This window comes from Heterodontus francisci, chromosome 9 (assembly GCF_036365525.1).
Source record: "Heterodontus francisci isolate sHetFra1 chromosome 9, sHetFra1.hap1, whole genome shotgun sequence".
Lineage (NCBI taxonomy): Eukaryota > Metazoa > Chordata > Chondrichthyes > Heterodontiformes > Heterodontidae > Heterodontus > Heterodontus francisci.
The window spans coordinates 69,332,162-69,356,948 of NC_090379.1; the positions used below are offsets into that span (position 1 = coordinate 69,332,162).

General features: G+C 41.3%; 1 protein-coding gene across 7 annotated transcripts in view; it reads right to left on the bottom strand.

Moving 5' to 3' along the window:
* ralgapa1 (Ral GTPase activating protein catalytic subunit alpha 1) overlaps positions 1-24,787 on the bottom strand; it is a 382,583-nt gene that overhangs the window by 340,890 nt on the left and 16,906 nt on the right. For all 7 annotated transcript variants that reach the window (XR_010975714.1, XM_068039277.1, XM_068039282.1 and 4 more), the window contains exons 2-3: positions 7,594-7,704; positions 3,385-3,434 (exon numbers count right to left, since the gene is read on the bottom strand). Coding sequence is in view for 6 of the 7 variants with exons in the window: in XM_068039277.1 (XP_067895378.1) it covers positions 3,385-3,434; positions 7,594-7,704 (161 nt within the window). In the remaining variant the exon portion in view is untranslated. The remainder of the gene's footprint in view (positions 1-3,384; positions 3,435-7,593; positions 7,705-24,787) is intronic.

Consider the following 24,787-nt stretch of genomic DNA (forward strand, 5'->3'; position numbering starts at 1 on the left):
GTCGTTAACTGTTGAAATTCGCTGGAGAAGGAAAGCAACATTCTGAGGTCTTCGAGCAACAATGGACTGTAAATTTGCAAGGACTCTAATTTTTTCTACTTTAAACGTGGTTTAGATCTTCATAGTTTTTAAGAATTTAGTTCTTCTAATTAAAGAGTTAATTTGTTGATTTAAAGACACCTGGTTTGGTTAGCCTCATTTGGGGGGTTAATAGATGATACAATTTGGCTGGGTCTTTGTTTAGTTTGGAAAGTTTGAAATGACATGTTAGCTGATCTGTGGAGCGACGGGATTAAATTAACAGTGCGTTGGTCTCACCACAATCGGAATCGTATATTTTGATTGGGGGCTTTGACAGGAGCGGTCGGTCGTAACACTGTTGGGGTTGGGTGTGGAGGCAGTGATCGTGGCCATTCAGGAGTGAGGGGTTTGAGTTCAATCCGTTTGTGTCAAATTGAACAGCGCTATTTTTTATTACTGGCAGCTGCCTGAGACATCGCAGACAGTGACGTTTCTGTTGATGAGGCTGCAATTGCGCAGGTGCCAGTACTGCATCACCCAGTGGTTGCATTGTCAGCAAACGCAGCCTTTAAAAATAAATATTTATTTTTTAAAAAGTCTCAATTTTTCATAATTCTTCAGAGTTAGTCCATCATTTGTATCATTGCACTTCTAGTGTCCGTGACATAAGCAACTGATGTTAGCTTGGCTCAGTTGGTAGCACTCAGGCCAGCAACAGAAGGCTCTGGGTTCATGTCCCATTCCACAGATTAATAGACTAACATTTCAGTGCTGTACTAAAGGAGTGCTGTAATATCGGAGGTGTCATCTTTTGGCTGAGACATTACACTGAGGCCCCTTTTGCCTTTCAGGTGTGCGTAATAGATTCCATGGCACTATTTCGAAGAGAAGCCAAGGTGTTCTCCCCAGTGTCCTGGCCGCTGTTTACCCCTCAATCACTATCACCAAAACAGAGTTCTGATGAAAGGTTACTGACCTGAAACATTAACTGTTTCTCTCTGCACAAATGCTGCCAGACCTGACTATTTCAAGCATTTTCTGTTTTTATTACAGACCAAATTCTCTGGGTGAGTGCTTGTTCAAATTAGGGGAGGGATTCCCAATGCAAAATTTGGCCTACCTCCTGAGCTGTTACCACACGATTTCAGAAGGAAATTGGATGGGCACTTGAGGGAAATAAACTTGTAGGGCTATGGAGATTAGAGCGGGGGAATGGGTCTGACTGGATTGTTCTTTGATGGGCTGAATGGCCTCTGTGCCGTAACGACTAACCCTATAAACAGATTATGTGGTCATTACTACACTTCTATTTATGGGAGCTTGCTGTGTTTCCTACTTTACAACAGTGATTACATTTCAAAAGTATTGTATTGGCTGTAAAGCACTTTGGGCCACCCTGAGGTCATGAAAGGTGCTATAGAAACAGAAGCTCTTTTTCTTTACACGAATAGCTTGCATGACTTTCCACATATCCAAGTTTCTTTCCAGTAACAAATATCTTAGGATGCAATTAACATTTCTGTAGATTGCAGTATAATCTAATAATTGAACACTGCGTGTCACATTACTTTCCTTTTCAATATGTAACTGATTTTTCACAATCTCGCTATTTATCCAGTTAACACACAAATTGCCATCATATGAGGCGTAATTTTTCCAAAAAGTATTCTGTACAATATTTGCAGCAATTTGGCACACTATAGCAGATTAAACAATTAGTGGCATGCCCACCCACACTGACTGCTGGCCAACAGAGTCTTAATTTAAACAATGAAACTGAATAATCCAACAATTTACATCAGAATATTCAAAATTTGCCTTAGTGAAACACAGGAACATTATATAATCAGTGTAACCATAAATTAACACATTTCCAGTTCCAGATACCATGGTGCTCTAATTCAGGCTTCAATTCAAGGTGGCAACAATACCAAAAACAACTCTCTTCCAACCTTCCTGAACACTATTTATACAGCACAGGCCAGCAAAAAATAACTGAGCAAAAACAGAACTGAGCTGCCCAAGCTTCAAGGGAAAGATTTGCCAGAATTTGGGGTGCTACACTGGGCCCGTGACATAGTTTGGACATCCCGAATTTGGATGAATGATATACGCCATTGTGAATTTGAATCCAAAGTCACATAACTCGAGAGTAAACTCTGTGCAAGTATAAAAATGGGACTATAAACTAAATGTAACTAACACTTAACAGAACCACCCTCCACATAAATGAATGGTTTTAGTTTTCAAAAGTTTACATTTTAGCGGAGCATAAACAAGCAGATAACAGATTATTTTAGAAAGAAGTTTAATCATGGTGCAAAAATCCTACCACAGTTTTCAAAGGGCTACACCCAAGCCTCCAGCAAAGCTCAATTCTCAGCATTGCGCATTCACTTATCAGACATCAAAAAGAGTAACATGGGCGTTGCAACACTGGCTGAATACCTATGGGTTCATTTCTCGATCAGTTTCATCAGATACTTTAATCTTTTTAAAAACAAAAAATGTAATTAACTCAATTAAAAAGGAAACTTAGTATCTTAGGATGCATTAAACATAGAACAGAATTTAGAACATTGTGTATTTATGTGATGTCTAATGAAAGTTACATGCACAATACTGGTACTTGTGAAACTAACCAGCAGAAAGTGTCCCTAATTTGTTGGAACTGCAACTCAAGATTTATTTTTCCTTGTGAAGATAAAATATTGCAGTGCATAATGTAATATGAAGTATTAATCATTTTCAGGAAACAGAATTCCACAAAATTATAGTTACGTATCAAGTTTTTCTTTAAAAAAACATCTTCCAAAAGCGCAGAATTCTTACCCCCTTCAATTTTGCCTGCAAAAGTTAAGGTTTGTTGAATTTTACTCCTGGAGCAAAATATACAAAAAAGACAAAAGAAGGATGTAAGCAAATGAAAAAGAACTTTACATTACACTAGCTGTTCTCCCAAGGTGTTGCTCACAGTCAAGTTGGAAGATATACTGTTTCATGGTGCTCAATCATGTAATGCATAATGCATCATTACAACTGATTTCAAAGTGACTGAATTAGTCAAATTCCGCTGTGTCAAGTCTAGTAGGCTTTTAATATATTCGATGTCGGTCACTGTAAATGGAAGTGAAATGTAAGGGAATACTTTAAGAAAAAGAATGCATTTTCTTTTTTTTTGTCTCTTGTCCATCCTTTATCCTTTCCTGCTTGGGCCATGCTTTTCCCTTCAAAAAATTTATAAATATTACAGTGCTACTTTGGGTTAATTGTATTGCTATTTTTCAGACAAAATATTCACTTGCCTCAAGATACCTTTGTTTTAATGGAACATGAACAATCACCAATTTCTAGCATTCTTACCTCAAAAATAAAGAGGATTGAATCCAATTCTTCTCTCTGAGATTTGTGACCTGGAACATCAAATACATCAAGTTAACTTGCGTGGTATTTTGTAAATTAAGATTTACTAGCTACTAAATATTCCACTCTGCCACCATCCAACTCTGCAACATTAAAAGCTCTAATTATGGCACTAAGTTTTGGCCTCAAGGAAACTAGGCAGCATTTTCCTTTTGTATATATTTGATGGATTTAAATTCTCATTAAATCTGATCATTGCCAGAATGTCTCATATGCGTGGGACATGAAAATTATTGTGCAAAAGGTAAACACACAGCAGCACAAACATCTACAGCTTTTTGCTGCTCAGAAGGCACTTCTGCAGACCCATACTTTTGAGTCATGAAAGCAGCATTTTAATACTAGAGCATTACATTGCACACTAGCCATTTGAAGGTTGCAGCAATAAATCAGTAGTTTCACTGAGCGAAGCCACAAGAATAGGCGATTTGGGAAATGTAATATTGCTGTAGTGACAAGGATAATCTTGGGGAAAGCGAGGGGGTTAAGAGAGGGTAAAAGAGGAAAATTCAATGGTTGTCAAGTTAGATGGATTTTCTCCTGAATTAATGACCCTCCAGTGATAGTGGGAATACATGGGATTGATTTCTGAATACTGAATTTAGTAAATAGGATGTTAATTTACAGTCACAGTTAATTTACACTCTCGTCCATTTTACCAAGAGGATGTTCACCCCTGCTAATGTCAAATATCGACTGCTACCCAAGTGGAATGGAGATGCTAAATACTGACACCAGGTGCCAAATTTTGGAGTGGGGGAGGCAGTTGGAAAGTATTCTATGCACCACTCACATGCCTGTGCAACATAATAATAAAAGCCCAACCCTAAAATTAACATTCTTTGACCCATTATAACAGTCCTTGTTTAAAAACTGTAGGGCTGTTTTCATACCAAAATATATACCGAATTTGAATTAGTCATTTCTTTATGACCATTTAGTAAAAACAGAAAAGCCTCTATATTGAAAGAAAATCAAAAGGCAGCAACATGTTTATTTCTAAAAACCAATAAAGTCATAAGAAAAGACCACCTTTAGTTTTGTTCCAATTAATGAAATACTTAAGATGAGAAGTCAAGTTTTTATTGGTTTACGAAAGTACATACAGTTCTCACCGTGAACTATTTCATTTGATTGTCTCGATATCCAGCATGCCATGGCAGTTGGATGTGATGCAGATCAAGATCATATAAGCTCTCAACTGCAATTTTGATGGAAGATCTTAGTCAGACACTCTTAAAGAGGCACCGAGTATAAGAACTTTTGCCACAGAAAAATAAAACTCTTAAGGACAAAAAGTCAGTGCTCTCATTGACATGCAGACCTTAGCAGTCTACTGTAAAGATAACGTAGAATTCAAATCAGATGCCATGTCTGATTACCTGGGATTCAAGTACTTTTTTCCCCCTCTGGTCAAGCTATTCATAGGAAACAGAGATAAGCTATGTCAAAAATCTCTCGCCACCCTCTCCCCCACATCAACCCCCGTCAACTCCAACACACCCATCACTTTCAAGCTACCTCTCCCAGTAGGGGCATGAAATTAAAAACACATTAAAATATTAAATTCAACAAATCTTTTCATTTTAACAAAAACATCTGAAGATTCAAAACAATTTGAGGTCAGGATGTTTTTGTAGGATCCATTAACTTTTTTTCCTTTCAGATTATTTTGATTTTCATAGGCATAATCATGGGGAAATGCAACTTTAAAACATAGCATATATGGAACACTGAAAACCAACACTTGTCACAAATGTGTTGCACATTTTAATTCTCCATTACTCTAGACTTTAGTACTGCAGGTACTGCAAAAAAAATCAATTGCACTAATTCTCCCAGTACACAGCATTAGAAATAATCATCCAAAACTGACATTGATGGCCATAGACATGGATCTTGCAGCAAAAATTGTATTTGTCCTGCATTTTTAAAATCACCTTAACCCTTAAAATTGTTTTTGCAGCCTTCAGTGCAGTTGCTTTGACTATACAGAGAAATAGCTGGAACAAGACTTGTAGGTGATAGGTAAATTGGCCGTTGTAAATTGCCCCTAGTGTATGGAGGTAAAAGGGAATATGGGATTACTGTAGGGTTAGTATAAATGGGTGGTTGTTGGTCGGCACACACTCGGTGGGCCGAAGGACCTGTTTCAGCGCTGTATCTCTAAATAAATTTTAATAAAATAAGAATTAAATAAGCAAGGGAGTATAGCTCAGCTTGATAGTTTCTCAGTAGCAGTCCACGGCATACACACGAAAATATCATTAAGATGTTGCAGTCATGTGGTTTCCTACTCCCTAACTGTATAAAGCCCCAGAACCAAGATCTTATTTTACATATTCCACACATTATAATGCCGAAGTAGTACAGAATTAGGGCGAGGCGCTCCTGCATGGAAACCATCTTGGCTCTGTCAGAATCAATATGCCAAAATCATGTGTGCCAGTTAAAATCAGACTGTAATGGTTAATAATTGTGAGTGTATTGATCCATATGTCAGCCTTTAGTATGCAATCAATCAGAATTGAAACTTTCCCAAGAAGCTGCGTGAAATTCTCAATGATCCATTCCCTGTATCTCTTCTATGGAAGATGGTTGCAATGCAACAGAAGATGCACTCCAACACTGATTCGGCAATCTGCTGATTGGTCACTGGGCTGCCCTTTTGTTTGCATCAAGAGAACCTAAATTGCTCTGTGCAAGAGGCGACATAACAAGTGAAACTGAAACGATCTTGGGTAAAATCTCAGACCCAATGCCACCTATTTAGATTGCCAAATCAAAAATAATTACATCTCAACAAATAGCTTTTCAGATTAAAACAAAGGAAATTCACATGCTCAGATATGGTGAAGAATGTCCATCTTTTTGGAACCACAGTTTCCAAATAGCATGCATAAAAACCAAACCCAAAGGCTAGCTCCTGAATATCCAACCACAAATGCACTTTGGAAATAAAGGATTAGGCTAAAACTGGAATTAAATTTCTAAAAGACTATAAACAAAAGATGTTTTTCTCCAGATTTAAAAGGTTCAGAACAGAATCTGAAATTAAAACAATTTGTAGGTGTCATGCAGACCCCCACCTGCCCAGAATGAGGCATATTAATTTTGTCATATGCACATTGATTTTAAACTGTTGCTGGAGTGAAGAAATGACTTGTTTGAAGATCACCAGACACTGGACTGGAAGGACATTTGCACACTAAGAGATGCTGCTTGTGGAGACCAAGGACTATTCCCTGATCCAATTAACCCAAATGGATTTTGATCACCAGACACTGAAGGTGTAAGGAAGCGCATTCCAGGCCCTAAAAACACGGTGTTTTAAAATTGAACCCTGTTACGGTTAAACCAGGAAAAGACCGAGAGGGAACCCCTACTCAGCTGGTCATAATAGTAGGGCTAAAACATAGGCTTACAACTTAATATAAACAGGTATCAACTATCGTTCAACCAGTGTATCCATGGTATCTAGGCTTAGGTTAATCAATAAATTTCCCTCAAAGTTCAGAATGACAGATAAATTTGCCTGGTGGCCATTTTGGTTCCACTGCAAAAAACAGCAATACACAATAACACAGAATACCTCCTTACTCCGTATTCACCAAGTTAAAAAATTGAAGCAATTAACTACCCAGTCTCAAACATTAATGTACTCTCCCTTTTGCACTCCACACTCCTACCCAAGTTTGTGCATTAACTTTACCGTGCCCACTGACACCACCACACTAACACCCCACTACCCCCAGCCTCATTGTTTTGTGTTACTTTTGTTTGGGATACAGCAACAAAAAAAATCACAGTAGCTCAGCATAAGCCAAGGCATCATACAATTTATTTTTCATGTTAATATTAGTTACAAATCAAATCAAAGAAATAGCAAACAAGGAAAAGAAAAACAAAATCAAAGGAATGTAGAGATTAAAAATTGATAGAAAAAAAGCAGAAAAACATGAAAATGCATAAGGTACTGGCAAAACAGAAAAAAGTAAAAAAGTGATATTTGGATTTGAGATTTTAGAAATCAATATCAGTTTTTATTAAAAACAAGAATCAGAATACTCAGCAGTGTGTCATTCTTCATTTCGAAAGAAGTCTTAATTAGTCCCATCGCTTTGCATGTAGTATAGAACGTTTTCTTACCTTTTTGCTTTAGGCTGGCTTCAATGGTCACAAAGTTTTCAAAGAAAACATAGTATATGTGCGAATATGTTTGATCAAAGAATGGCTTCAAATCACTTGCTTCAGAGTTTTCTACAATTAAAAGAAATAGAAGTAGGATGGTCAATAATTTAAGTTTAGAATATGCCACCAAAGCATTTTCATATTTTTCTTAAAGTTACTTTTTCTGCATAGGTACCTTAATCTTGCATATGAATACAAAGGATGAAGTAACTCCCAATGTGGATCAACCAAAACCACTCCACACCCTGAAAATGTGGATTTCCAGTTCAAATTTGGGCAAAAGCTAATGTGAGAGATCGAGAGGTAGTTCTAATCTTGTATCTCATGATTACAAATAAATGTCAGTGTGCAAATATATTTCAAGTCTATTCAACATTATAAAAATCAAGCCAAGGTTTCACAATATTCAAACATCAATGTAGGATAGTAACTATTTCTGTACTTTTAGATCTTAAAATACCACCGATTCAGGCTGCTACAAATAGACCACAAATTTCCAACCCTGTAATAAGTTATGAACGCATTTTTATATTTATAGCTCCTTTTGAATTGCAAGCACATGAAAAATGGCATTTTTCTTCACAATTGTTCTGCAACCACAGGCCACACAAATCGGCAGTCAAGAGTGCGGGCAGCTTACATACTCCTAGGTTGCTGCCAATGCTGCTATAGACTGGCTGACAGATCAGCTGCAGGGTAGCTTTCCTTCACACTTCACTTTCCTACAGTTCATTGGACAGCATGTGGTTTGTGTAAAGGAGCAAATGACAAAAGAGAATATGAAAAGGTTAGGAAAGAAGTCAAAAAGTTAGGAAGGCAAAGAGCAATTATAAAATTAAATTATCAAGGAATATAACAGTACAGTATAATATTGACAAAAAAATAGGGATAGAGCCACACCTCTAAGTATGGTAAATAAACTCACAGCTAATGACAGTGAAATGGCAGAAGTATTAAATAATTACTTTCCTTCACTCAGTACCTGGGAGACAAACACAGTTGATGACATTAAGAGATCAAAAAAAGATATTAAAATATTTATGGTAGAAAGGGGAGAGATAAGTGACAAACTAAATCAAACTTAGAGAGGATAAAACCCCTGATCTGGATGGATTGCATGCATACATATTTTTTTTTTTAAAAGGTAAAAACGAAGAAATAGCAGAGGCACTATTAGGCATATATAAAAGTTCTGTAGAAAAAGGAATAGTGCCAGAGGACTGGCAGACAGTTAATGCGATCCCTATATTTAAAAAAGGAAGATAAAACAAGTTCAGGGAACTATAGACCAATTAGTGATAGGCAAGATAATGGAGTCCTTACTCAAAGATGTATTAGAAAAACATCTTGAAACCAAAATATAAAAAAATTAGCATGGATTTCAAAAGGGAAGGTCATGCTTGACCAACCTTATTGAATTCCATGAAGATGTAGTAGAAAGTGTAGATAAGGGTAATGCATTATATGTAATACATTTAGATTTCCAAAAGACCTTTTGATAAAGTATCAGACTTGTGTCCAAGATGAAATATATGGAGTCAGCAAGCAAATAGTAGAATGGATAGCAAGCCGGCTACAAAACAGAAAACAGAGTAGGGGTTAAAAGATGGTTACGCAGGCTGGCAAAGATGGGAAGTTGTGTTCAAACTATTTGGACTCAAGAATCCAAAATATAATTTCAAAATTTACAGATGACACCAAAATACAAGATGACATTAATAATATTGCAGAACAGACATGTAACTGACAAATGAGCTTAATATAGATGAGTGAGAGATGGTATATTTTGGTAGGAAGAAATGAGGCAGATTAATAAGGCCATAAAAAAAGCAAATAAAGTACTGGGGGTCATTTCTAGAGGGATAGAATTGAAAAGCAAAGAAGTTATGTTAAACTTGTATAGAACCTTGGTTAGAGCACATTTGGAGTACTGTGAACAGTTCTAGCCTCATTTAGTAGAAAAATATAGGAAGCACTGGAAAAGGTGCAAAAAAAGATTTAGAACAATACCAGAACTGAGAGCTTATACCCATTAGAAAAGATTGGATAAGCTGGGGCTTTTTTCTTTTTTAAAAAGAGAAAACTGAGGGGTGACCTGATATTAATTTAATTTAATACCTAATTTATTATGAAAGGGTAGATGTAGAGAAAACCTTTCCAATTGCTGACGAGACTGAAACTAGGGGCTAGAAATATAAGATAGTCACGAATAAATCTAAGAAAAACTTCTTTACTCAGAGAGTGGTTAGAATGTGGAACTTGCTACCACCTATTAGTTGTGGAGCCTAGCATAATGCATTTAAGGGGAAGCTAGATAAGCACGAGGGAGAAATGAATAGGTTATGCTGACAGAATGTGCGGGGAGGCATAAACACCAGCATGGACTACTTATCTGACATCCAGTGCTGGATAAGCAGAAATTTCCTCCAATTAAATATAGGGAAGACTAAAGCCATCGTTTTCAGTCTCCGCTCCAAACTCCGTTCTCCAGCTAACAACTCCATTCCTCGCCCTGACAATCATCTGAGATTAAGCCAGTCTTTTCACAAACTTGGCGTCACATCTGACCCCAAGATGAGTTTCCGACCTCACATCCATGCCATCACCAAGACTGCCTATTTCTACCTCCATAACATCGCCCGACTTCGCCCCATCTCAGCTCATCTGCTGCTGAAACTCTCATTCATGCCTTCGTTACCTCTGGGTAGAGGCCTGCTCAGGTCGGGAAAAAAAGAACCTGACCCGACCGAACCTCAGCGGACCCGAGTCTGACCCGGCCCAAGTCCCTCCAATTTTGCCCGAGCCCTACCCGAACCCGCCCCGAATCGACCATCCCTTTACTTGCCTTCCGACTGGGAAACTCCACGAAGCTGCAGCACATGCGCGATGACGCATAGTGACGTCACTCACAAACTCAGTTTCATCCCAGACTCCCAGCTCAGGTATGTTTTTTTAATTTCAATACTTACCATATGTGTCCGGCCCAGCCCAACCCGAGCCCAAAAGCCGGACCCTGAAGATGGGCCTGACCCGACCCGAACCCAACACATGTCGTCGGGTCCAGGTCGGGTAGCAGGCCTCTACCTCTGGGCTTGACAATTCCAATGCTCTCCTGGCTGGTCTCCCACATTCTACTCTCTGTAAACTTGAGGTCTTAACTCGCACCAAGTCCTGTTCTCCCATCACCCCTGTGCTCGCTGACCTACATTGGCTCCTGGTCAAGCAACATCCTGATTTTAAAATTCTCATTCATGTTTTCAAATCCCTCCATGGCCTCACCCCTTCCCATCTCTAATCTCCTCCAGCCCCACAACCCTCTAAGGTATCTGTGCTCCTCTAATTCTGGCCTCTCGTGCATCCCTGATTTTAACCGTTTCACCATTGGTGGCTGTGCCTTCAGTTGTTTAGGGCCCAAGCGCTGGAATACCCTCCCTATACCTCGCTTTCCTCCTTTAAGTCATGTTACGACTGAGGCAGGAGGAGTGCACTGTCTTTATGCTCCACTTCTCCACAGGTCACAACATGTATTTAAATATTTACCCAGTTACCGATACAGCCAATCATATACTTTATTCTTTATCCCAGAATAAAATACACCCAACCAGGTTTTTTTTAAATAATAAAACAAAATCAGTTTATTATAAAACAAGACTTAACCAGTAACAAAGCAAAGCATCAACACGGATTGAAATATGAAAGTTCCCTTTTTAAATTCCCCAATTTCATACATACACACAGGAAAAAAAATACAGAAATTCTCTCTGCAAAGGTCTGTTACAAAAAAAGACAAAAAAGAGGCTACTTTGGCCAATTACTTGCTAATTCTTGACAAAAAAAAGTTATGAAAGGATGTCAGTTGTCCCGTTTTTGGTCTGGCATCCGGATATACGGGTCACTGGGATCATTTCAGAAGCAGTCCGTTCTAGAGATGTCGAGAATTATTCTAGTGGGCTTTCTAGAAGAAATGTGGCATCAGGGTTTTCCGCCAGGATTTTTTCCAGCTAATCAGGAGCTATGCAGCACCAGGGATTTTAGCTCTCCCACACTGGATCTTTGCAGGATTTTTTCTTTTTTCCTTGGAAAGAAAACACCAACCGTCTTCAAATAGTTGAAGCCCCAACTAAACTAAAAACAATGTCCAAACCCCAAACAGAATTGACCTCCTGGCCTCCACAAACCTTGACCTGTGGCTTCTCCGTAACCATTTCTCCCCAGGTCACCAAGGTTTCTATTGTTTACTGAGCCCAAAGCAGATGACTTCCAGCACAGGTACTTGCAGCAAACTTGATAAAAAAAATCTTTTCAGTTTTAACACAAATCCTCAAAATAATTATATAAAGGAACCACTTTCGTAACAATCACTCCTTAAAACCTACCTCTGTCAATCTCTGCTTTAAGCATACTCAATGACTGAGCTTCCACAGCCCTCTAGGTTAGAGAATTCCAAAGATTTACAACCCTGAGTAAAAGAAATTTCTGCTCATCTCTGTCCTAAGTGGCTTCCCCCTTATCTTGAAATTGTGTCCCCTGGCTGGGGAGTCTTGACAGATTTCTAAATACCAATGACATAAAGGGACATGGGGATAGTATGGGAAAAATGCATTGAAGTGGATGATCAGCCATGATAGTACTGAATGGCAGGGCAGGTTCGATGGGCTGAATGGCCTACTCCTGCGCCTATGTTCCTATTACGAGAGGAATTGAAAATAAAAGTAAGGATGCTATGCTTCAATTATACAGGGCACTGGTGAGACCACATCTCGAATACTCTGTGCAGTTTTGGTCTCCTTATTTAAGGAAGGATGTGAATGCGTGGAGGCGATTCAGAGGAGATTTACTAGATTGATACCCGGAATGAGCGGGTTGTCTTATGAGGAAAGGTCGGACAGACTGGGCTTGTTTTCACTGGAGTTTAGAAGAGTGAGGGGAGACTTGATTGAAGTGTACATAAGATCCTGAAGGGTCAAGGTGGATGTGGAAAGGATGTTTTCTCTTGTGGGTGAATCCAGAACTAGGGGCACTGTTTTAAAATTAGGGGTCACCCTTTTAGGACAGAGATTGATTGAGGAGAAACTTTCTCTCTAAAGGTTGTGCAACTTTGGAACACTCTGCCTCAGAAGGTGGTGGAGGCGAGTTCTAGACTCCCCCAACCAGGGGAAACATCTTACCTGCATCTACCCTGACAATCCCTTTAAGAAGGCTTCAATTAGATCACCTCCCATTCTTCAAAACTCTAGAGAACACAGGCCCAGTTTCTCCAATCTCTCTTCATAGGACAGTCCTGACATCCTGGGAACAGATCTGGTGAACCTTCGCTGCACTTCCCCTATGGCAAAAATATCCTTCCCCAGGTATGGGGACCAAAACTGCACACAGTACTGCAGGTGCAGTCTAACCAAGATTCTATATAATTGAAGCAAACCTTCACTACTCCTGTACTCAAATCCTCTTGTGATAAAGGCCAACATACCATTAGCCTTCCTAATTTATTGCTGTACCTGCATGTTAGCTTTCAGTGACTAATTGACAAGGACACCCAGGTCCCTTCGTACATCTACACTTGCTAATCTCTTACTATTTAAGAAATACTCTGCACATCTATTCCTCCTATCAAAGTGGATAACCTCACATTTTTCCACATTACTATATTCCACTTGCCATGTTCTTGCACACTCATTAAGTCTGTCCAAATCCCCTTAAGCCGCTTTGCATCTTCCTCTCAACACACATTCCCACCTAGTTTTGTGTCATCTGCGAATTTGGAAATATTACATGGCTCCCCACATCCAATCATTGATATATATTGTGAACAGCTGGGGCCCCAAGTACTGATCCTCACTAGTCACAGCCTGCCAATGCAAGAATGACTCATTTATTCCTACTTTCTGTTTTCTGCCTGTTAACCAATCCTTAATCCATGCCAGTATATTACCTCCTATCCCATGTGCTTTAACTTTGCAAACTAACCTCCTGTGGGCAACTTTATCAAAAGCTGTCTGAAAATCCAAGGATACCAGATCCACCGACTACCCTTTATCAATTCTGTTAGCAACATCCTCAAAGCTCCAGGACATCACTGCAGGAGTTCCTCAGGGTAGTGTCCTAGGCCCAACCATCTTCAGCTGCTTCATCAAAGACCTTCATTCAATCATAAGGTCAGAAGTGGGGATGTTCGCTGATGATTGCACAATGTTCAGCACCATTCGTGACTCCTCAGATACTGAAGCAGTCCGTGTAGAAATGCAGCAAGACCTGGACAATATCCAGGCTTGGGCTGATAAGTGGCAAGTAACATTCGCGCCACACAAGTGCCAGGCAATGACCATCTCCAACAAGAGAGAATCTAACCATCTCCCCTTGACATTCAACAGCATTACCATTGCTGAATCCCCCACTATCAACCTATCCTAGGGGCTACTATTGACCAGAAACTGAACTGGAGTAGCCAAATAAATACCGTGGCTACAAGAGCAGGTCAGAGGCCAAGAATCCTGAGGCGAGTAACTCACCTCCTGACTCCCCAAAGACTGTCCACCATCTACAAGGCACAAGTCAGGAGTGTGATGGAATACTCTGCACTTGCCTGGATGGGTGCAGCTCCAACAACACTCAAGAAGCTCGACACCATCCAGGACAAAGCAGCCCGCTTGATTGGCACCCCATCTACAAACATTCACTCCCTACACCACAGACACACAGTGGCAGCAGTGTGCACCATCTACAAGAGGCACTGCAGCAATGCACCAAGGCTCCTTAGACAGCACCTTCCAAACCCGCGACCTCTACCAACTAGAAAGACAAGGGCAGCAAATACATGGGAACACCATCACCTGCAACTTCCACTCCAAGTCACACAACATCCTGACTTGGAAATATATCGCCGTTCCTTCACTGTCGCTGGGTCAAAATCTTGGAACTCCCTTCCTAACAGCACTGTGGGTAGGTATAGCGGTTCAAGAAGGCAGCTCACTACCACCTTCTCAAGGGCAATTAGGGATGGGCAATAAATGCTGGCCTGGCCAGCGTCACCCACATCCCATGAATGAATAAAAAAAAACTTCAACAGGTTCATCAAACATGATTTCCTACTCATAAATCCATGTTGACTGCCCAATTAGATCATTATTATCCAAGTGTCCATTTATCACATCTTTCAGAATAGATTCTAGCACTTTCCCTACTACTGATGTAAGGCTAACAGGTCTGCAGTTCCCGGTTTTCTCTCTCCCTCCCTTCTTAGCTAGTGAGGTGACATTTGCTACCTTCCAATCTGCAGGAACCATTCCAGAATCATTAGAATTTTGGAAGATGATCACTAATGCATCTACTATCTCCATAGTTACCTCTTTCAACACTCTAGGATGTAGTGGAATCAAATAAGGACAGTTCCCCTTATCTGGACAATGGAGAAGTGGGATTGGAAAACAGTAAGGCTGACAGCGACAAAGGCTGCAGACAGGTCAAGGAAGATGAGGAGAGAAAATGCACCGTGATCACATTCACATAGGATGTCATTTGTGACTCTGACTAGGGCCATACAGTGAGTTAAATTGTTTTAGCAGTTACAATATATTCACTCCAAATATAACTGGTTTATTCTTTTTTTTTTTAAATGTGGGTGATATTAGCCATGGAAATATATTCTTTCCTTACATTTTATCAGACTTAACACACAGTAAACAGAAAAGAACCCAACAGCAATTGGCTCGAACCAGCTAGTTATACACCCATAATTACATAAAAATTGGAATTTATTTGTATTCAAAAATATCCTGGCTGTCACTTTTCGTGCTATTCAATCTTGTATGAGTTATGGTCTTAACTCTATTCCCCAATGAACAATGGCTTTCATAAATGTCTTTTAGCATTTCTGTTTTTGCAGCATAATTATGGCATTTTTAAGTGGAGGACCCATTTGCAATGTTGTGTTCTCATGCCTATCCAGATACAGCATTTCCTTGTAATCACAGCAGCACACCTCTATCATACTGAATCTTAAAACATAACTCATCGCCCTAGTTAATTACTTCTTCCTGTATCTTGGGATTGCCTACATTTGTAGGGCACCAAACTAATGTAGGATTGTAACTTAAAAACTGTTAACGGAAAGTAAAAATGTTGTGGTTTATATCCCTCACTTTTTTAAAAAGAAAGAAAGGCTCCCTGCACCATTTCCTAGACAAAAGGAAAACCTGCTCCTACAGCCCTTCCAATATCACAGGTATCAGTTGCTTAGTGTACAAGATCAGTCCAGGTTAACGGATCCACAGATCTTCATTCCCTACAGAGGAACTAATTGGACTCTGGTCAATGCCTCTTGCTGACATCAAAGGCAACATTAGAAATTTGACACACAGTATCACTGGTTTGGATACATATCCTACAACTATACAAGGATAAAACTTACAAAGTATTACAAGTATTCACAACACAGAAACTGGCCGTTCGGCCCAACAGGACCATGCCATTTATTCTCCCTATGAACCTCCTCCCACCCTTATGCATCGAATCCCATCAATGTATCCTTCTACGCTTTTCTTCCTCATGGGTTTATCTAGCTTCTCCTTGAATACATCTATGCTATTCACCTCAATTACTCATCGTGATAACAAGTTCCACATTCTAGCCACCCTCAGGAAGAGGTTTCTTCTGGAATTGGCTATTAGATTTATTAAGTCTTATAAACATGGTTCCTAGTACTGGTCTTGCCCACAAGTAGGTGGGGCAACAGTGAGCACACGCAAGAGAGAGAGAGCCAACAACAGAAAAATTAATACAAAATCAACTGATTCACTTAAAAAGTCAGAACCACATTTCAGTCAGTAGAGCACATGATCAAGCCATGCAGGAGATGCAAGAGGAAACTAAATGTCCAGATTCATTTTTATATGACAGTAGAAAGAATTAGGCAGAGAGAAGGAAAGAAAGAAGAAAAAATAAAGATTAAACTCATTAAAGCACATTATCACGTTTTCAGAACTTGTCAAATTAGAGGTTCAATTTCCACACCATTGCCATTCATTATCTAGTGAAAATCTTCTACAGCATCTGTTGATACCATTGCAACATATTGAGTTTTTTTCTACAAGTCTGCAACATTGATACAATGGTCTAAGATATACAGGAGAGACCTAGATCCTTTTCTTATATTTTAACCTGTTCTAATCTATTAATTGGAATACATCCTTTTTGTCAAAGTTACTGCAATCGAAAGCCCAGCATTGCAGAAAGTGCATTGTGTTGGGGACAGGAAGTATACATGCATAAATTACATCAAGATTGTGCTAAGATTAGATGCAGGAAGTATTCTCATTTTAGGGCAATCAAAAACAATTACTCTTCAGTCAGCCCAATTATAGTCATAAAGTCATACAGCACAGAAACAGGCCCTTTGGCCCATCGTGTCTGTGTCGGCCATCTATTCTAATCCCATTTTCCAGCACTTGGCCCGTAGCCTTGTATTGTATGGCATTTCAAGTGCACATCTAAATACTTCTTAAATGTTGTGATGGTTCCTGCCTCTAACACCGCTTCAGGCAGTGTGTTCCAGATTCCAATTACCCTCTGGGTGAAATTTTTTTCCCTCAAATCCCCTCTAAACCTCCTGCCCCTTACCTTAAATCTATGCCCCCTGGTTACTGACCCCTCCACTAAGGGAAAAAGTTTCTTCCTATCTAACCTATCAATGCCCCTCACAATTTTGTATACCTCAATCATATCTCCCCTTCTCTGCTCTAAGGAAAATAACCCTACCCTTTTCAGTCTCCCTTCATAGCCGAAATGCTCCAGCCCAGGCAACATCCTGGAGAATCTCCTCTGCACCCTCTCCAGTGCAATCACATCCTTTCTATAGTGTGGTGACCAGAACTGCACACAGTACTCCAGCTGTGGCCTAACTAGTGTTTTATACAGTTCCATCATAACCTCCCTGCTCTTATGTTCTATGCCTCAGCTAATAAAGACAAGTATTCCATATGCCTTCCTAACCACCTTATCTACCTGTGCTGCTGCCTTCAGTGATCTATGGACAAGTACACCAAGGTCCCTCTGACCTTCTGTACTTCCTAGGGTCCTACCATCCATTGTATATTCCCTTGCCTTGTTAGTCCTCCCAAAATGCATCACCTCACACTTCTCAGGATTAAATTCCATTTGCCACTGCCCCGCCCATCTATATCGTCCTGTAATCTAAGGCTTTCCTCCTCACTATTTACGACACCACCAATTTTTGCGTCATCTGCGAACTTACTGATCATACCTCCTATATTCACGCCTAAATCGTTAATGTACACTCCAAACAGCAAGGGTCCAAGCACCGATCCCTGTGGTACATCACTGGTCACAGGCTTCCACTCGCAGAAACAACCCTCGACCATCACCCTCTGCCTCCTGCTACTAAGCCAATTTTGGATCCATTTTCCAAATTGTCCTGGATCTCATGGGTTCTTACTTCCTTAACCAATCTCCCATGTGGGACCTTATCAAAAGCCTTACTGAAGTCCATGTAGACTACATCAACTGCTTTACCCTCATCTGCACACCTCGTCACCTCCTCGAAAAATTCAATCAAGTTAGTTGGGCACAATCTCCCCCTGACAAAGCCATGCTGACTATCCCTGATTAATCCCTGCCTCTCCAAGTGGAGATTAATCCTGTCCCTCAGAATTTTTTCCAATAGTTTCCCACCCACTGATGTTAGACTCACCGGCCTGTAATTACCTGGTTTATCCTTGCTACCCTTTTTGAATAATGGTACCACATTCGCTGTCCTGCAGTCCTCTGGTACCTCTCCTGTGGCCAGAGAGGATTTGAAAATTTGTGTCAGAGCCTCTGCTATCTCCTCCCTTGCGTCACATAACAGCCTGGGATACATCTCATCTGGGCCTGGGGATTTATCCACTTTTAAGCCCGCTAAAACAGCTAATACTTCCTTTCAATACTAATTTGTTCAAGTATATCACAATCCCCCTCCCTGATCTCGACACCTGCATCGTCCCTCTCCGTAGTGAACACAGATGAAAAGTAATCATTTAAAACCTCACCGAAATCCTCCGGCTCCACACAGATTGGCACTTTGGTCCCTAATGGACCCTACCCTTTCCCTGCTTATCCTCATACCCTTAATATACTTACAAAATGCCTTCGGATTTTCCTTTATCTTGCCTGCCAGTGTTTGTGCATGTCCCCTCTTCGCTCTCCTAATTACTTTAAGTACCCCCCTACACTCTTCTGGGGCCTCCGCTGTTTTCAGCGCTTTGAATATGCCATAAGCCTCTTTTTTTTTCCCCCTGATCCAATCCTCTATATCTCTTGACATCCAGGGTTCCCTGGACTTGTTGGTCCTACCCTTCACCTTAACAGGTACATGTTGGCTCTGAACTCTCACTATTTCCTCTTTGAATGACTGCCAGTGGTCTGATGTAGACTTTCCTACAAGTAGCTGCTCCCAGTCCACTTTGGCCAGATCCTGTTTTATCATACTGAAATCAGCCTTCCCTCAATTCAGTACCTTTATTTCCAGTCCGTCTTTGTCCTTTTCTATAACTAACTTAAATCTTCGAGTTATGGTCACTATCCCCGAAATGCTCCCCCACTGACACTTCTACCACTTATCCAGCTACATTCCCTAGGATTAAGTCCCGTACTGCCCCTTGTCTTGTAGGACTTTCCACGTGCTGGCTCGAAAAGCTCTGCTGTATGCATTTTAAAAATTCTGCCCCCTTTAAGCCTTTTGCACGAAGACTATCCCAGTTGATAATAGGGAAGTTGAAATCCCCTACTATTATTACCCTATTATTTTTACACCTCTCTGAGATTTGCCTACATATCTGCTCCTCTACCTCTCCGTGATTGTTTGGAGGCCTGTAGTACACTCCCAGCCAAGTGATTGCCCCCTTTTTGTTTTTAAGTTCTACCCATATCATGGGCACAGGCTTGGAGAGCCGAATGGCCTGTTCCTGTGCTGTACTGTTCTTGGTTTGTTCATTTGGCCTCATTTGAGGAACCTTCTAACATATCATCCCTCCTTACTGCAGTAATTAGCTCCTTGATCAACAATGCAACACCACCTCCTCTTTTAACCCCTCCCCTGTCACGCCTGAAGATTCTACACCCTGGAATATTGAGCTGCCAGTCCTGCCCTTTCTTCAACCATGTCTCTGTAATAGCAAAAATATCATAATCCCATGTGCTAATCAATGCCTTACTAGTAAGACTCCTTGCATTAAAATAGATGCAATCCAGGCTTGCATTTTTCACTTGTGCCTCAACAGGTCTTCTGGATATTCTGGAATTATCCAAATACTTTGTTGAAAGTTAGTTTCTTCTGTTACGACCAGGTGAGAAAGGTGTCTTGGGGTCCTTCTCGACCTTCATCTGGTCTTACCGTAACAGGGTTTTATTTTTAAACACTCTGTCTTTAGTTCCCCCTTGGTGAATCCTTGAGACTCTTCTCTCTTGGGGTTCATGTGTTTTCAGTGGATTTGGTGCTCCGTGAGAAAGAGATGGCAGCAGACAGAAGAGGCTGCGGTGAGCCAACCAGGAGGTCTTTTCAGTCCAGGAGCAAACAGACACTCTCAGTTGAAACTGTTTGTACAATTCAGAAAAACCCAGGTTGCAAAGCAGGTTAATCATGTGACTAACTGGTCTGACCACGTCTTGGCTCTGTGGATTGTATCATCTCAGCAGGGCCTGGAATACGTTTCCCTACCTTCAATGTCTGGTGCTCAAAGTCCATTGTGGGTTAAATGGATAAGGGGAGTAACCTCTCTTGTCCCTATTGGTATGTAAATGTCTTCCAGCCAAGTCTGGCAGTCCTTGTAACAGGCCTTCTCTTCTTCCCAGCAAGAATTTGAAATTTAATATCATGTGGCGAAATTAATATGCCTCATTCTTGGCAGGTGGGGGCCCAGCATGACACTTGCATACAAAAATGGGGAACAGTCAACAATAACTTGCTTTTAAAGCACCTTTAATGTCGTAAAAATGCTCCAATGCGTCTCACAGGAATGTAATCAAGAAAAAAAGAAATTCACAATGAGCCAAAGAAGCAGGCATTAGGATAGTGACCAAAAGTTTGGTCACAGAAAAGTTTTAATAACCATCATCAGAACGAGAGGTGGAGAAGTTTATGGAAGGAATTTCAGAGCTTAGGGCCTAAACAGCTGAAGGCATGGCCAACAAGGTGGGAAGTCGGAGCTGCACAAGAAGCCAGAATTGGGGGAACAAAGAGTTTCCTGAGGTTTGTCGGGCTGGATGAGGTTATAGAGATAGGGAGGGGTGAGACCTTGGAGTTATTTGAACACAAGGATAAGAAATTTAAATGAGACATCGGTCAACCAGGAGCGAGTTCAAAGGTAATGAGTGAATGGAACTTGGTAGGTGGTCAGTTACAAGCAACTGAATTTTGGATGTTTTCAAGTCTAAAAAGGGTTGAAGATGGAAAGCTGGTTAGGAGAGCAACAGAACAGTCAAGCTCCTTACTCAAGATTCACGACACTGGTTCCTCAGATGAGGAGATAGTACCATGAGGAGAATAAGCCTATATTCCCTGGAATTTAAATGAATGAGGGGTGATCTAATTGAAACATATAAAATTCGTAAGGGGCTTCACAGGATAGATACTAAGATAATGTTTCCCCTGACGAGGGAATAAGAGCACAATACAAGAAGCAGGAGTAGGCCATTCAGCCCTTCGAGTCTGCTCCGCCATTCAGTGAGATCATAGCTGATCATCTACTTCAACACCATTTTCCTGCACTATTCCCATATCCCTTGATGTTTTTAATACGTAGAAACCTATTGATCTCAGTCTTGAACATAGTCAACGACTGAGCCTCCACAGTCATCTGGGACAGTGAATTCTAAAGATTCACCACCCTCTGAGTGAAGAACTCCCTTCTCATCTCAGTCCTAAATGACCTGCGCCTTATTCTGAGACTGTGTGCCCTGGTTCTAAACTCCCCAGCCAGGGGAAACATCTTTCCTGCATCTACCTTGTTGAGCCCTGCAAGAATTTTGTATGTTTGAATGAGATCACCTCTCATTCTTTTAAACTCGAGAATAAAAGCCCATTCTATTTAATCTTTCCTCATAGGACAATCCCTCTAACCCAGGAATTAGTTTGATGAACCTTCATTGCACTCCCTCTATGGCAAGTATATTTTTCCCTAGGTAAGGAGACCAAAACTGCACATTATACTACCCTGTCTCACCAAGGCTCTTCTTTTGGGCCTCCTTATCTCGAGAGACAATGGATACGCGCCTGGAGGTGGTCAGTGGTTTGTGAAGCAGCGCCTGGAGTGGCTATAAAGGCCAATTCTGGAGTGACAGGCTCTTCCACAGGTGCTGCAGAGAAATTTGTTTGTTGGGGCTGTTGCACAGTTGGCTCTCCCCTTGCGCCTCTGTCTTTTTTCCTGCCAACTACTAAGTCTCTTCGACTCGCCACAATTTAGCCCTGTCTTTATGGCTGCCCGCCAGCTCTAGCGAATGCTGGCAACTGACTCCCACGACTTGTGATCAATGTCACACGATTTCATGTCGCGTTTGCAGACGTCTTTATAACGGAGACATGGACGGCCGGTGGGTCTGATACCAGTGGCGAGCTCGCTGTACAATGTGTCTTTGGGGATCCTGCCATCTTCCATGCGGCTCACATGGCCAAGCCATCTCAAGCGCCGCTGACTCAGTAGTGTGTATAAGCTGGGGGTGTTGGCCGCTTCAAGGACTTCTGTGTTGGAGATATAGTCCTGCCACCTGATGCCAAGTATTCTCCGAAGGCAGCGAAGATGGAATGAATTGAGACGTCGCTCTTGGCTGGCATACGTTGTCCAGGCCTCGCTGCCGTAGAGCAAGGTACTGAGGACACAGGCCTGATACACTCGGACTTTTGTGTTCCATGTCAGTGCGCCATTTTCCCACACTCTCTTGGCCAGTCTGGACATAGCAGTGGAAGCCTTACCCATGCGCTTGTTGATTTCTGCATCTAGAGACAGGTTACTGGTGATAGTTGAGCCTAGGTAGGTGAACTCTTGAACCACTTCCAGAGCGTGGTCGCCAATACTGATGGATGGAGCATTTCTGACATCCTGCCCCATGATGTTCGTTTTCTTGAGGCTGATGGTTAGGCCAAATTCATTGTAGGCAGACGCAAACCTGTCGATGAGACTCTGCAGGCATTCTTCAGTGTGAGATGTTAAAGCAGCATCGTCAGCAAAGAGGAGTTCTCTGATGAGGACTTTCCGTACTTTGGACTTCGCTCTTAGACGGGCAAGGTTGAACAACCTGCCCCCTGATCTTGTGTGGAGGAAAATTCCTTCTTCAGAGGATTTGAACGCATGTGAAAGCAGCAGGGAGAAGAAAATCCCAAAAAGTGTGGGTGCGAGAACACAGCCCTGTTTCACACCACTCAGGATAGGAAAGGGCTCTGATGAGGAGCCACCATGTTGAATTGTGCCTTTCATATTGTCATGGAATGAGGTGATGATACTTAGTAGCTTTGGTGGACATCCGATCTTTTCTAGTAGTCTGAAGAGACCACGTCTGCTGACGAGGTCAAAGGCTTTGGTGAGATCAATGAAAGCAATGTAGAGGGGCATCTGTTGTTCACGGCATTTCTCCTGTATCTGACGAAGGGAGAACAGCATGTCAATAGTCGATCTCTCTGCACGAAAGCCACACTGTGCCTCAGGGTAGACGCGCTCGGCCAGCTTCTGGAGCCTGTTCAGAGCGACTCGAGCAAAGACTTTCCCCACTATGCTGAGCAGGGAGATTCCACGGTAGTTGTTGCAGTCACCGCGGTCACCTTTGTTTTTATAGAGGGTGATGATGTTGGCATCGCGCATGTCCTGGGGTACTGCTCCCTCGTCCCAGCACAGGCATAGCAGTTCATGTAGTGCTGAGAGTATAGCAGGCTTGGCACTCTTGATTATTTCAGGGGTAATGCTGTCCTTCCCAGGGGCTTTTCCGCTGGCTAGGGAATCAATGGCATCACTGAGTTCCGATTTGGTTGGCTGTATGTCCAGCTCATCCATGACTGGTAGAGGCTGGGCTGCATTGAGGGCAGTCTCAGTGACAGCATTCTCCCTGGAGTACAGTTCTAGGTAGTGCTCAACCCAGGTAGTGCTCAACTATATAATTGCAATAAGACATCTTTATTCCTATTCTCAAATCCTCTTGTAATAAAGGCCAACATGCCATTTGCCTTCCTAATTGCTTGCTGTACCTGTATGTTAGCTTCCAGTGACTCATGAACAAGGATACCCAAGTCCCTTTGAAGTTCAACACTTCTCAGCCTCTCACCATTTAAGAAATACTCTATATTTCTATAGAGTATTTCCCACCGAGGCGGATAACCTCACATTTCTCCACATTATATTCCATCTGCCAAATCTTTGCCCACTCACTTAGCCTGGCTAAATCCCCTTGAAGTATATTTGCATCCTCCTCACAACTCACACTTCTGCCTAGTTTTGTGTCATCTGCAAACTTGGAAATATTACATTTAATCCCCACATCCAAATCATTGATTATAGATTGTGACTAGCTGGGGTCCCAAGCACTGATCCTTGCAGTACCCGACTAGTCACAGCTTACCAACCTGAAAATGATCCATTTATTCCTACTATGTTTTCTGTCTGTTAACCAGTTCTCAATCCATGCCAGTATATTCCCCCCAATTCCATGTGCTCTAATTTTGTCTGCTAACCTCATGTGGGACCTTATCAAAAGCTTTCTGAAAATCTAAAATATACCACATCCATTGGTTTCTCCTTATGCATTCTGCTAGGTACATCTGCAAAAAACTCCAACGGTTTGTTAAACATGATTTCCCTTTCATAAATCCATGTTGACTCTGCCCAATCCTACCATTATTTTCTCAATGTCCTGTTATCACACCCTTTATTATAGATTCTAGCATTTTCCCTAGGACTGATGTTACACTAACAGGTCTGTACTTTCCTGTTTTCTTTCTCCCTCCTTTCTTAAATAGTGGAGTTACAATTGCCACCTTGCAATCTGCAGCATCCATTCCACAGTCTACAGCATTTTGAAAGATGACCATCCACTATCTCTACAGCCACCTCTTTCAACACTCTGGGATGTAGATAATCAGGTCCAGGGGAAATATCTACTTTAAATCCCATTACTTTCT